This window comes from Apis florea, unplaced genomic scaffold (assembly GCF_048593485.1).
Source record: "Apis florea isolate Af1SG1 unplaced genomic scaffold, ASM4859348v1 contig_2495_pilon, whole genome shotgun sequence".
Classification (NCBI taxonomy): domain Eukaryota; kingdom Metazoa; phylum Arthropoda; class Insecta; order Hymenoptera; family Apidae; genus Apis; species Apis florea.
Window position 1 is genome coordinate 4,205,325 of NW_028256595.1, and position 14,508 is coordinate 4,219,832.

Here is a 14,508-nt window from a genome sequence, read left to right on the forward strand (position 1 = left end):
TCTTCTTACTTAGCAAACAAAGTAATATTAAGATATATTCGTAATCCTTTGATTAATCTGTAATTAATTATACGTTTTAATTATACGTCTAACTATCTCATCGCAATTTCGATGATGATAGTTGATTTGCAAGTTAATAATTTAATTAAGATGACACATGATAATATATTAATATAATGCCTCATTATTCAATTCAGACAAATAATAAATAAACAATAATTTACGCAAAAAATAAACAAACGCACGCGAGAGAGCGCTTGTTAGCGAGTAAAAAAAAAAAGAAAAGTAGACTTATAATTATAATATTTCAGGGTTATTAATTACTTTTTTAATATGTTATTAAAATTTTATAACTGTTTTAAGTTGATTAAACATTTCGAGATATAAATAAATAAACTTATTATTATGCGGCATTATAGTGATAATATTAAATAGTAAGTTTAACGATTTTTAATAAACAATTAGGTAACGCGTAATCGACCAAATATTTACGATAATCGATGTAATCTCTTCGAACCTTCAATAATTCTCAACGTATTTCCGTGTTTTTTCTGAAATATTATATGTTAGACATTTGTAAGGCGATCACTGATTTGTAAAAAGAAAAAGAATCTTCGTTATATCACATCAAGCAGAGAGATTATGCCTGAAGAAAAGCGTGCACGCACGCATGCACTTTGCTTTTTTTTTGCCCAATTTAACTAGACTATAATAGATTTAATTAACATGTCTCTTTGATACTGGATAAAACGACTTTGATTATTTATATGTTGGAAAGAGAGAAAGCGAAAAAAAGAGAACGAGAGAGAGAGAGAGAAAGAAAATATTTTTAGGAGCTAATCTGTATACACATTACTATTATTAATAATGTTAATTATTATATTATAATGTAATAATATAATATAAATATTTTATTAATATTATAATATTATATTAATAATATAAATATTATTAAGTAGTAATATGTATAGATATATTTGTATTACTTTTTGTGACTTAGTAACCGAGTTTGTAACCGATTTGTCAATGTAATCTTTCACGATATAGCTTTCAACGGAAGCGCTATATTTTATATTTTCCCGCTGCTTACGTTACAGCATATGAAAAAACTGTTAACTTTAGGTCTATTATTATCATTAATATTATTATTATAATACTAATTCACACGATGTATCTACACACATACATATATTTGACGTTATACGGCAACAATATTTATGAGTGTTAGATTTTCCTCATAGGCATCGTACAATTAAAATACAATTAAAATAACTTTCTCTATATAATCCTAACAAAAAGCGTGTCGAAATGAAAAGTATTATATACAAGAGAGAGGATATAATATATATTCGTGCGAGAAATTCTTATTGATCCAAAAAAAACTTCGATATAATCTTTGTTCCGCAAATTGTATAACAATCTCTGTATCGCCTAGCTGTTTAGGCCCATCATACACTTCCTTTTATTGGCTGAGAGAAACAATAAAGTGAAATCCGATGTAAAAAAAAAATGTACAAGTGAGTTTTATTATCCTATCCTTCACGTTAAAAAGATAAAGATAAAAATTTTATATTATGTTTGAATATTAAAGATTAAAAATGAAAATAGATAAGAGAATAGAAAATTCTTTCAAATTCAATCTTTGGTATTTTATTATCAGAATAAGCAACAACTAAAAAATAAAATATTAAATAGAAAAGAGTAAAATATTATTTTTAATAAATTAATATATTTTACAATCAATTATATCCAACAATTCTTATTATTAGCTACATAATTGAATTTGAAAATTTAGATCTAAATATAAAATATAAAATATGTACATTTCTTCATTTTCATTATAACATATAGTAATATAAATTATATTATTTATAAACTAGAATGAATAAAATAGAAACAGAAATATATGACATAAATATAAAAATAAATACATATATAGATGTATAGATATATAAATCTAAAAATGACATGTATATGATATACATAATAATATTTAATAATATTTAAACTATATCAAAATCAAATCGATTAGATTTTGTTAAAATTTCTAATCAATAGATTGCAGAGCAAAATCTATAGACAAGAGAAAATAAATATTGAGAGAAAAATAGAAATAAAGTAAAATTGGAAAATCGACACAATCTTTAGAATGCTGTTTATAAAATGTAAAATTAAATAAAGAGAATAAATAGTAGAATAAAGATAGAAATAAGATAAGAATTAGTTATCGGCGCCATCTTTTAAATACTTATAAAAGTATTATATTTTAGATATTCAAAAGATGACACTGATTCTTAATTCTTATTCTATGATACACGAAACTATACAATTATCTCATTTATGCTTGTGAATTTAAGAATTAAATTCAGTTTAATTATAAAAATTGATAGGGCTAAGAAATTTTAAAAATAATTTCTTTAATATATTTTTCCAAATATATGTATCATGCTATTAATGTAGATGCGTATATGAGATTAAGTGGAAAAATAAAATAAATCTTACAGTGTAAAAAGACTACATATTCTATTCAACAATCAATTTGTTTGTTATCTACAAATTCGCAACATATTATAATTTCATTCTCAATACGACTTGTGTATCAATATAAAAAATTATTTCTCTGTATCGAATAGTGAATGTTTGTCGAACACTACATTATTTATGTTAGTTCTTTTGACATTTACTATTTCTTTATGTGGCCGTCATTCATGAACAGAAAACGCTGAAATCAGTATTGAAATTCTAAATCGGTATGTCGAATTTTTTCTATAATTTGATTCTCAAGTGGATGAAATATCTGTGTAATAATAGAATAAAAATTAAGAATCATCTATTGAATTTGAATCATTTTTCTATAAATATTCTTTATAAGTTTTCTCTAATCTTTGTTCTATTGTTTTCCTTGTCTAATTTTGCTCATCTACAGTGTTCTAAAGATAGCATTGATTTTCTAATTTTTATTCTATCTCTATCCTTCTTCCACTATTTATTTGTTCTCTTCTTTTATATAACAACACAAACGACATATAAAATTTCAATTGAATGCTATAATCTATAATATCTTAATTTTTAATGTAAAAAATATATATATTAAATTTTTGGATTTAAAATATCTTTCTAGGATAATGTAATTCAGAGAATTTTTATATAATTATATAATTATATATAAAGAAATATGAATTTTTAAGAAAATAAGTACTTCATGTTGTTTTTCTTTATTTATTACTTATTACTTTCTACTTATTATTCTAATTATATCTTTTAATTCTGAGTTTTTTATTATTATAGAATAAAAACACTAGTTTAAAATTTTTCATGCTATTTTATTTATACGAATATTACATTAAATGAAACGGAATGTAAAATATTTCACATTAATATATATAATATAATGCTACATTGTTTATATATTTCTATCTTTGCCTTTTGAAAAAAGAAAATTCAGCTATATATGAGCTACATATTATTATAATTATAATGAAAAATTTCATTAAATTTTAAACTTAACGTTTATTTATAGGTTGCAATATTTCTAAAACCTTGTTAATATCACCATTTTCAGCATCTAATAAATAAGTTAATAATCCACCTTGATTTGAGAATCCCATTCTTATCATATTTTCAACAGCTTCATTAATTATTGGATTTTGATGATGTATTATTTTTTCTTTTGGTAATTCAGGATAAATTGAGGCTCCATTTGGAGCTGATGGTGCCATTGAAGAAGATTTCTTACAAAAATAATAAAAAATTATTTATAAACTATTCTTCACATTTTATATTATATTATATAATTTAAAATATTTTGTAATATTTTACCTCTTTTTCATTAATTTCATTCACATTAGATGAAGTTGATGCAATATGGTTAGCTTCAGTAGTATCCTTTGTATCTATAATAGTCCATTCATCTGCTGTTACTTTTGGAGGATTGCTATCTTGACTTGTAGTTGATGCAACATCTGATACTGATTCCTTATCATCTTTTGTATCATCAAATAATTTTCTTCCTTCTCCAGGAAATTTCTTAGAATCATTATCATCCATATGTGAATTATCCTTAGATTCTTCTTTTTTTTCAACCTTATAAATTTAAAAAATATATTAACATATATCAATATATATTAATATATATATAATCAGAATTAATAACTATTTTTTTAATCCGATAAGATTTGGATATAATTTTTGAATTAATTTTTTGAAATTATTTTCATTATAATTATTACCTTAGAAGAATTAGGTTCAACATTATGTACTTCTAATAACGCATCAATAAAATTATTTAAATATGGTGCATAAGTTTCGAACCAAGGATAAATATTACAATGAATTCCTTGGGATTCTTTATTTTCATTTGAAGAAGTTTTTTTATTGAAATGTACACCATTCTTTTTGAAAATTTTTCTTAAATGGTGATGTAAACTTCGACTATGATGCCATTTTAATGGTTGTGGCATACGAATCATACAATGATGTGGATGTACACCTGCTGCTTCACATTGTGCACATAAATCATAATCTTCACATTGGATACATTTGTATCTAAATCCAACTATATCATTATCACAACCATCACAAGTTATTCCAAAATGAATTACTTTTTCATTTAAATCATTTTGATATGGATTCGTTATTGGTCTTTGTTCCTTTTGGATAGTAGGTTTGATATATATTGCAAGATATTTTGTTTCTATTTCTTTGTTTCTGATTTCATTAAAAGCAATTTTTAATTCATCCTCAGATGACATTACAATTTGATCACCATCATTATCTAAAATATATACATAATTATTGTTTAATATACATAATTTAAGTTATTTATTAGATTTATTGTTTATTGTTTTAGCATTTATTGATGTGGATCATTTGTCGACTATGTCAGATTAATGACAACATTATTATTTAAAATAGTATGGAAATTAAAGTAATTGTATCAAATAGTTTTATTTTTGAATTTTAAAGAAAAATAAAAAATTATCTTTAAAATAACAATTACCTTTCCAAGAAACAGTAAAATTTTTATGATTTAGTTCAGGAAACAGCTCTTTGATTTTATTACAAAGCACTTCAAATCTATCTGAGAGATTAGAAGGATATAAATTAAATTTTCGAATTTCTTTAATGGAAAAATCACTATTTTGCAAATATGCTTTAAACATTTTCATTGCATTTAATCTATATATTTTTAAAATTATATAATTACAAAATAAAGTATAAGTATTATTGTAATTCCACAAAAAACCACTTTTATCACTTTTCACGAAACACAAGTTTCTTGTCAAGTTCTGTTGTTTTATGACTAGATGATTCTATTATGAAGCTTATATATGTAATAATACACGTATATGTCTGTCAAACTTATGCTGCGTAATTCGATCGATTTCACAAAATGGCGTTTCCGGTAACTCGTAGTAATTTATCTATGTTTTTATAATTATATTTTATTGGTGTAATTAAACAATTATATTTATTCTTTATTTTGATTATATAACGTTAAATAAAAGTAATATTATGTTTTTTTAAGCTTCTTGTACTAATTAGTAATGAATTCTTGTTGAAAATAGAAGGGCGCCATTTTTGAATGAAATGCGAAATTTGACAGTCATGTGACATGCGTAGAAATGATGATTCACCATGTGAAATTTTAAATCATCATTCTTTCGTCATTGCACTAAATAATTATTTTTTGATATTTCTTAATATTTTTAATTTATTTAAAATTTATAAAACTTATAATAATAATAATAATAATATGTGTCATATTTTATAACGATATACAATTACAATAAATAATTGTGAAATTATTCTATTCTAAGAGTGATAAAATGAATTTTATTTTTTATTATTTAAAAGTAAAGTAAAACTATTGTGCTTATAATATTATTAAAAAAAATAATTTTTCATAAAATTTCAAATATTTTTCAAATAATATTATGTTTATACAATAATATTATATAAAATTAAATGTAAATACATAATTATACATTTTTGTAAACTATTCTACTTATTTAAATTTTTACATTATATTGTTTTTATAAGTCAAGAAAAATATTATATAAAGCAGTTATTATGTATTTTAGAAATTTATATTTGTAATTATTATGTAAATACATAAATATGCAATATAAATGTATAAATGTTTTGTTTTTAATAATAATCATTTATAAGAAGAAAGTAATTTTCTAATGGAATATGGATCGATATATATTATTTATTTAACAACAATTTAAAATGAATTTTGTGTATTGTAGGTATATTATTTTAATTTTGTTGTATTGTGTATTTAGATAAAAGATAAAACATAATAAAACATGATATAAGTGGAGTTACTTAATTTATATACAAAAATTAATTATCTTTTCCTGTAAATATTTGATTAATATTTTTATAAACTTTAATACTATTGATTAAATCTTTTAAAAATATTGTACAAATATTATTATTTAATTATTTAATTATTATTAGATATTTAGTTATTTAATTAACATAATTAAATGCTAATAACACTGTTCCTTTGTTAGCAATCTACTTGTCATGTCATGTCACGTATTATGACCTGATAATCTATTTTCTAATAGATTAGTATCACATTTAATATAGACATATGTTAAAAAATTGCACTTTTCATTTGTTGAATATTTAATGTTTGGCCTTGAATAAAAGTACTTGTTCCTACTTATAAGAATTTAGTTATTAATGATTCTTATAGTCTTTTGCATGGTATTCCGTAAATCGTACAGCATTCTTCTAGAAAGAAAAAAAGAGGGAATAAATTTTAAACTTTATTTTTTAAATTTAAATTTTAAGAAATGAAACTTGCATTATATTTGAATTTTCTTCTCGTTTCTTTTTATTTAACTAGAGCTGATATCTCTGGTGAATTATACATTCCTTTGATAAAATGGATTCGTAATTATTATTCAACTTCCTCTATTTTTTTTTTGTCTTCATTCAGAGAGGACAAACATTTCGACAGTACGATTTTTTAAAATTTATTTATAATATACTTGATCACATATTTATAACAGAAGAAATATATATTTGCGTATTTTCACATTGTTTAGATTTCAAAATAAAACACTTGTCATACCTGTGGTCTCGTGTTCTCCAGCGTGAACAAATTGCAACTCTAACTACTTCATTTAAAAACATTCATACACTGAAAAATAATCATCTTCGATCGTTGGTCATTGTTATTATCCCTGGATCTTATATATTATTTGAATTTTCAAAAATTTCAAAATCCTTAAAAATGTCCTCATTCTCATGGTTTGTCATATTCATACCTTATATGAAAGATATAAAAAAATATTGTTACGAGCCACCAGGAAATATATTTAATTTATTATACGACACTCAAATGTTAGTAATGTGTGACGATGATCCTGTTCTTCGTGAGTGGTATTCAATTGATGAGAACAAAACTGAGATATTTGACATAGTCAAATGGTATCCAGAGAAGCAACAAATAGGATTTCCAGCGGCAGTTGATTTGTTGACTAATTTAAGTCTGTACGAGAGAAGGAACAATCTCAAAGGAAAAGTTTTGCGAGCTGTCATTGTTAAGGTAAAAATTCAGATTATTTCACGTATAATGATTAAAGTGAAATTCAATAACATTATTTATTTTTTATTTATAGGATTCGTTACTATTCTCAATGAAAAATAATAAAATGGCAGGATATTTTAGTTTAGCGATCACTGAACTTGAGAATGTTCTTAATTTCACTCTCAATATCGTGGCCGAAAAACGTGAATTTGGAAGTTATAATATGACGACGAAACGTTGGAGCGGAGCATTTTCCTTAGTAGCTTCTGGAGAAGTAGACATTGGATTATCTGATTTTTCAATGACCAATATTAGACTTAATTTCGTCGATTATACGATTCCTATTATAACAACTAAAAGATGTTTGTTTTTAAAGCAACCAGAGATGTTCACAGTAAAATGGTTCGCCTATTATAAGGTATGTACATGTGAAATCATAGACAGATGTGTACATATTGCATTATAGATTCTGAAAATATGCATTTTCAGGTTTACAATTTCATGCTCTGGATATCTTTAATCGTGACGATGATAATTTCTCTACTTGTTTTGGCCTTCATAAGATCTAGAATAGAATCGAATAATATGATTCAAGAGATATTTCATGAATTTATTCGAGTTTGGGGTATTTTCTGTCAGCAAGGAATTTCAGGAGGTGAGCGAAAATTAGATTAATTAATTTTAATTAAAAATCTATTTTAAATTTTTTGGGAGGGAAGGGGAGGAGAAAAATCGAGATATTCACTTATGTTAATACTTTCCACAGAACTTCCACGGAATTTATCGTTGAAATTAGCATATTTCACCGTACTTATGACTGGTCTAGTGATATTCACCGCTTATTCCGCCTCTATGATATCTTTTGTGACGGCTTGTATTCGCAATGTACCGTTTCATTCGATAGAAGAGTTTATCGATGATAATTCGTATAACTTAATCATGTTGAAAGGTTCCGCCGATTACGACATGTTCATTGTAAGTTTGTCCAATAACGGAGAATTCTGGCACGATATGCTTTCACTTTTACTTGCACGTCGAATGATTACGTCATGTATGCAATATAATACGAACGATTGAAGTATGTAGTGTAACGAATGAAAAAAATACAGATTCCCAAATGAACGACGAACAAAATAGAATGCATACACTTTAATGATAACGCATCATTTTCAGTATTCGAAAGATTCTATATCCAAATATATGATGTCCAAACTCTTACCAATAGATAAATTACCAATCGATGTAGAAAGCGGATTTCAAATCGTAAGTTTATTTTATTTATGCGTATATTTACGTTTATTATATTTTATTTATGTGTCGATGACATTTTAAATTCAATTTTTTTTTAATAATTCATAATTTTTTATTTTTAGATATGCGACAATTCCAAGATAGGTTATTACAGTGGTTACAGTAAAAAAATACAGAAAATAACGCAGAATTGGCGTATACCATGTGAAGTTTATTGTATCGATGTCGGCCCAATAGATAGCTTGTCTCTGGTCCTTTCAAAAAACAATCAATTTACTTCAATTATAAATTATTAGTTAGTATTTATCGATGTTATATATTGATGATCTTTAAATACGTATTTCTTCTAAATTATAATAATTAAAAAATATATTTACAGCTTGCAGAAACTTTTAAACTCTGGAATATTGAATCGATTCAAGAACGAAGAAACTTTCGCGGAGGAAAGTAAATTTGAGCCAGTTGCAATTTATAGTGTTGCATCTATTGTAATAATCTTTTGCTGCGGTGCACTATTAGCACTTGTAATATTGTTCATAGAGATATATTACAAGAAACTTAATTCTAAATATCTCGAAAGGAATATCTCGAAGAATTGATCATAAACAATGGTTTGTGTTTTAAGTTATTAAAAATTTGCGCACAAATAATTGAAAAAAATGGTAATGCTTCTCAATGCTTCTAAGTGAAAAATTTTCGAAAAGAAATGACGAAAATACGAAGAAAAGAAAATAAAAACTTTTTATAAAAATTTTTTTTCACAATATATGTATGTGTCATATATGTATCATATATTGATGAAGAATGCTGTTTCGTCTCTAAACAAATAGTTAACTTGAAGACACGATAATGAAACATTAATAATATCAAGAAATGTCACGTTCATTCTTCATACTCTCAAATTGTGTGGATATAAGTTGTACACAACCGATGTAAAAGTATGATATCTGTAAATGACATCTATAGAAACATCCATTAAATCACGACATGTTTTAACAGAAACACGTGCACGTGTGTTAATAAACGTTCTTATCTATGTTAATCTTTGTAACAATTCATATATAATCTGTATGATTGCACGGATGATGCATACTGTGGTCATTAGAGATACTATCCTTATTTCTAGATCGTGTACCTTTGATAAGTCCCAATGTAACCTGTAATTACGGTTTTTCTGTATTTTAGTTCAGTAGTTACCATTAGGAGCGGTCGAGGTTTGAAAGGGAAAAGAATATTATCGAGTTTCAAAAATCCCCCCAAAAAAAACGCATTGATGAAAACGAAAGAGTTATCGTATTAAAAAACGTTGAAGTAAGATGGCACGAGTGACTTGTTACGCGATTATATTGTTATTCCTTTTGCCCGTTCCCTCGTTCCCGATGGATGCAAACGATATTCACAAATATATACTTTTAATTAAAGATGTTTACAAGTATTACGAAACGACTTGCATCATAATCGTGCGTCCAGACAGTCATACCGGTAAGTTTTGTTGAAACTTTTCTCGAAAATTGTACGCGTGAAAGCGAAGTAGACTTGATTACAACATTTAGATCAATTAATTTAAAATGGCGGATCGTAATATCAATCTCTCGTTTAAAATACTTTCTTTCTCGATTCGTAGAGAAAAGCATAGAACAATTATCGTTTCAGAATTCGATCAAACGTCTCTGGCTTACATATGGTCCCGAGCTTTTTCTCAACAAGGCATCTTGACCATGATCACGAGCTTTTCCGAACTATTGCACGAGAGGAAATTTCAAGATTACACAACACGTCCATTGTGCGTCGTTATTCTTACTACGAAGGAGAACATGATTGAATTTTCCACGATCACCAGATACATCGATATTTCTTTTTTCGTCTGGTTGGTGATGTTTCTACCGTATCGAGAAAATTCTATGCGAAATTTTTGCCAAAATCCTATTGGAAATCCGTTCAATCTGATCTTTAACACGGAGATGTTGGTCCTCTGCTACGACCACCCGGTTTTGAGAGAGTGGTACGCTTTACGCGACGATAAAACGAGAGTTTTCGATCTGGCCACATGGAAGTCTGGACAAGGATTAAACTTAACGACGAGAAACACTTTATACGCAAGAAGGAACAATTTATTTGGACAAACAATGCGAATATCGATCGTCAACGTGGGTATCGTATGATCGACGAAATATTCAACAAATCTTCATTCGCGCTGTGTTGTTCCGTTTTTTTTTTTTTTTTTTTGTGAAAATTTCAATTAATTTGTATTTCAAGGAATCTTTGTTCATCGAGATGAAGAATGGTGTTTTGTCGCTTTTTTGGGGGGCGGTGGTCAAAGAATTGAGTAAATCGATGAATTTCAAGATCGAAGTGACCAGCATAATGTCGGAGTACGGTAGCTGGAACGAGGAGGAAAAGATTTGGGAAGGTGTTGTAGGTGAATTAGTATCGAACAGAAGCGACATGGGTGTGGCAGAATTCAGCATGACCAGCAATAGGTTGGAGGCAGTCGATTTCAGTTTGCCGTTAATTATGTCGCAGAAGAGAATATACTTTAAAAAACCTGACAGCTCGTCTGTACACTGGTCCGCCTACTTGAAGGTTTTTCTTTTTCAACAGTATACCACACTACTACTCGTGGTTTTCAACGTATAATTTATGAAATTAAAATTAACGAAGATTATTTATTTCTTTCCTTTTCGATGTCATAATGAATTCTCAATTTTCAGACGTTCAACGTGGACATATGGATGGTGATAATATGTCTGATCGTATCCGTTCCGATATTTTTAACCATTATTAAAACGAGAGGTCGTGTCAGAATGAACGTTCTAACGGATAATTACATGCATGTTTGGGGTATTTATTGTCAGCAAGGATTGTCAGGTAATTGAAAATTATGAATAAAGAAATATTTTCCCGTGTAAAAACATAATTTCCTTTCCAGAATTTCCGAGCGAGACCTCGATGAGATTAGGCTTCCTATCGATTTTCGTGTCTTCGTTGATCATTTTATCCGCTTACTCAGCTTCGTTAACCAGTTTCTTAACAGTTTCTACGGTTAGCTTACCTTTCTCCACCATGGAGGAATTCGTCGATCAAGGATCGTACAAATTAATCACGTTTAGAAACAGTGCTGATTACGAGATTATTACTGTAAGAGGACATGTGGTGTTTGGTTCTATATGAAACGAATAATATCCGAGCATATAGTGTAATAATAATAGATACGATTTCAGTCTAACGATCGCAGCCTAACTTTAAAGCTGAAGAAATTAATAAAGGAGAAACAAGAATTGCCTTTGACGGCTCAGGATGGATTCGTACAGGTTTGTGATGGCGATGATGAGTGGTAGGAGGAGAACATTATTTTCAGAATATTCGGTAGAATTGAAATTAAAAAAAAATATCGAATAGAATGAAATTTAATTTAATTTATATCCCATGTCCTAGGTTTGTAACGAAAAAGTAGGATTCTACTTGACCAAAGCGATAATGAATGCTATGACAACAATACCGTGTAAAACTGTATACATCAAAGCATCAGGGATCGATAGTTTGGCTTTAATCTTGACTAAACGAAGTCCTTATACTGGATTGGTTAATTACTTGTAAATACAAATATATATATATATACGTATATAAGTTTAATTTAACGTCAACTTATTTAGCTTCGTTTTAATACATAATTCTGACATAATTCTCGTGAATATTTTTACAGCATACAACGGTACAAAGACAATGGAGTAATGAACAAGTTAAAACGCATGTACTTCGTGAAAAAGAAATTTTACGACAACGGGTACAATAGCGTTACTTTGAACGGAATTGCGCCTATTCTGTCTGTTTTGGCCGGTGGAATACTTTTTAGCTGTCTTATATTGATTTTCGAGAAGGTATACCATCATTTTTGCAGCTGCGAATGCAAGAAAACGTATCAATTCGTATTTTGGCAGAAATTTTTTGATCGAGAACTCGGGATGAACTCGAGGGAAGAGAGAAGGCGAGATGAAAATCTGCTAAGAAACGCGTTCAAATTTAAGAAAAATCAGCTATCGGAAATTCTTCGTAAGAATGATTTTCCCACGTAATTGATACGAATAAAATTGACTCGATCGCGTGACTTTAATTATCGCGATCGAAACAACGGTGATAAAGGCTCGTTTGTTCCCTACCGGTAGAGAATCTCTCTCATTAATTTGTCATATATTCCTATCCCGCGAGCAAAATCACTCTCACTTTATATCACGGTAGCATCGATAGATCGTTAAGTAATTAGTTACAAGTTTCCTGTATCGTTCCTCTCGCCTGCACTTTAACGGGGCTCGAACCTTTCGATCATAATTCCTTCTAATAGCGTTAATCACCGTAACAACTCGTCTTATATTAAATTCATATTATAATAAAACGTGTTGTATTTTGTAACGTTTACGGCCTAATCATATTAATTTATAACCGGGAAAAGTTTTATTATTACTCATAGTCTGTGTTATATCGATGATCTCAACTAATAATAATACATGCAAGTAGATACATTAAAAGCAAGAAATATGTTTTTTTATTTGAAAAAATTTCGTTACAAATATTCGATCAAATATTCGATTAAAGAAGCGTGGTAATAGCGTAATTGCGCAACACAGATATCCCCTAATGCTTGCATAAGAGGAGCAATTACACGTTGATCGTGTTAGCGGCGAAGACTCGTACGAAATGTTTCACCTAAGACCTTTGAGAAGAAATTCACCCACGTGACTATCTTCCCACGTGAATCGGCCGATATCTGCCCGGCTAATCGAACACACGCGAGGATCCTGTCGCTTTATCCTCGTCGTCCTTCGATCCCGTCAACACAGGGATATCTATCGTTCAAATGTTAGGGGATTGCACGAAATTTGATCGTGAGAAAGTCATAGTTGCATGCTATAAATCCAAGAAGAAGAGAAAGAGAGATCGTCCTTTCGTAATTCGCGAGAATAAGAAAAAAAGGACGCGCGGTTGAGGAAGGATTGAAAGGTACGAAATTACGCGAAGAAATTATTTAACTTGAAAAGTAACATCGAACTTTTCTCTTTTTTGCTGAGAAAAAAAAATAAACAAAGGTGTACACTGGTCACGGGTTAGTTGGTATATTCGATAGTTAGTTAGTAAAAGGAGGCGCAGCGGCCGGATACGGACGAGCACGCGCTTCGTTTCCGCTTTTCGTTCGGCCGGAAATGACCTTTGCCTTATTACAAAAAAGTTACACGCACTGAAAAGTTGCGATCTCTCTGTCGTCAAACTTTTTACTCAGCGAGGATTTAGCGAGCGATTTTTCGAATCTCGAGATTAAGTATCGTATTATATTTACGTTATTTAAAAGATTAATTTCGACCGATCTTCACCGCTCGAGCATCTTCGCTCGAGTTATATAGTTTGCGGTTCTTCTCTCTCTTTTTTTTTTTTCTTTACGTCGGAAGAACCGGATAACCTTGGCATCGACGCGCAAAATACGCTTGGACTGGGGATCAGTCGTGTTCGTAGATGACTAATGCTTAAACGAGCGAGGAGAGTATGAATCGAAAGCGATATCGAGGTGAATTTTAGACGTAGGATGCGCTATGCGATATTGTCGCGACCCACCTGCGCCCACCTTGCACTCCCTCGCGCGGGACGACCTCGAAGTCATCGATTTGAATTTGCGTCGCGTCGCGGAACGATCGTAATCGAAAACGATCAACGGTATC

At 28.7% G+C, this 14,508-nt stretch overlaps 3 protein-coding genes across 7 annotated transcripts; 2 read left to right on the forward strand and 1 right to left on the reverse strand.

Moving 5' to 3' along the window:
• The first annotated feature begins 2,342 nt into the window (after positions 1-2,342).
• On the forward strand, positions 2,343-9,845 carry LOC105736420 (glutamate receptor 2). Of its 4 annotated transcripts, XM_086906824.1 has the most exons (9): positions 2,356-2,750; positions 7,068-7,272; positions 7,371-7,570; positions 7,644-7,970; positions 8,042-8,207; positions 8,319-8,527; positions 8,726-8,815; positions 8,926-9,098; positions 9,183-9,845. In XM_086906824.1, exons 3-9 carry the CDS (start codon positions 7,373-7,375, stop codon positions 9,400-9,402), a joined length of 1,383 nt encoding a protein of 460 aa, XP_086762950.1. In that variant the 5' UTR covers positions 2,356-2,750; positions 7,068-7,272; positions 7,371-7,372; the 3' UTR covers positions 9,403-9,845. The 4 variants fall into 4 exon arrangements, with proteins under 4 accessions (XP_012346366.3, XP_086762950.1, XP_086762951.1 ...); XM_012490912.3 differs by having other exon boundaries at positions 2,343-2,750; positions 7,068-7,570; XM_086906825.1 differs by lacking the exon at positions 7,068-7,272 and having other exon boundaries at positions 2,368-2,750.
• Positions 3,303-5,626, reverse strand: ref(2)P (refractory to sigma P). Its single transcript, XM_003696810.4, has 4 exons — positions 5,000-5,626; positions 4,230-4,774; positions 3,820-4,083; positions 3,303-3,731 (listed from the first exon to the last, which is right to left on the reverse strand). The coding sequence occupies exons 1-4, from the start codon at positions 5,166-5,168 to the stop codon at positions 3,504-3,506; spliced, it is 1,206 nt and encodes a 401-aa protein (XP_003696858.1). The 5' UTR covers positions 5,169-5,626; the 3' UTR covers positions 3,303-3,503.
• A 98-nt stretch (positions 9,846-9,943) lies between the features above and the next one.
• On the forward strand, positions 9,944-13,193 carry LOC100866943 (glutamate receptor 3). 2 transcript variants are annotated; one of them, XM_086906827.1, is made up of 8 exons: positions 9,944-10,285; positions 10,457-10,950; positions 11,060-11,386; positions 11,515-11,671; positions 11,733-11,941; positions 12,025-12,114; positions 12,239-12,396; positions 12,507-13,193. In XM_086906827.1, the coding sequence occupies exons 1-8, from the start codon at positions 10,120-10,122 to the stop codon at positions 12,874-12,876; spliced, it is 1,971 nt and encodes a 656-aa protein (XP_086762953.1). In that variant the 5' UTR covers positions 9,944-10,119; the 3' UTR covers positions 12,877-13,193. The 2 variants fall into 2 exon arrangements, with proteins under 2 accessions (XP_086762953.1, XP_086762952.1); XM_086906826.1 differs by lacking the exons at positions 9,944-10,285; positions 10,457-10,950 and having other exon boundaries at positions 10,969-11,386; positions 12,507-12,681; positions 12,742-13,024.
• The last annotated feature ends 1,315 nt before the right edge of the window (positions 13,194-14,508 follow it).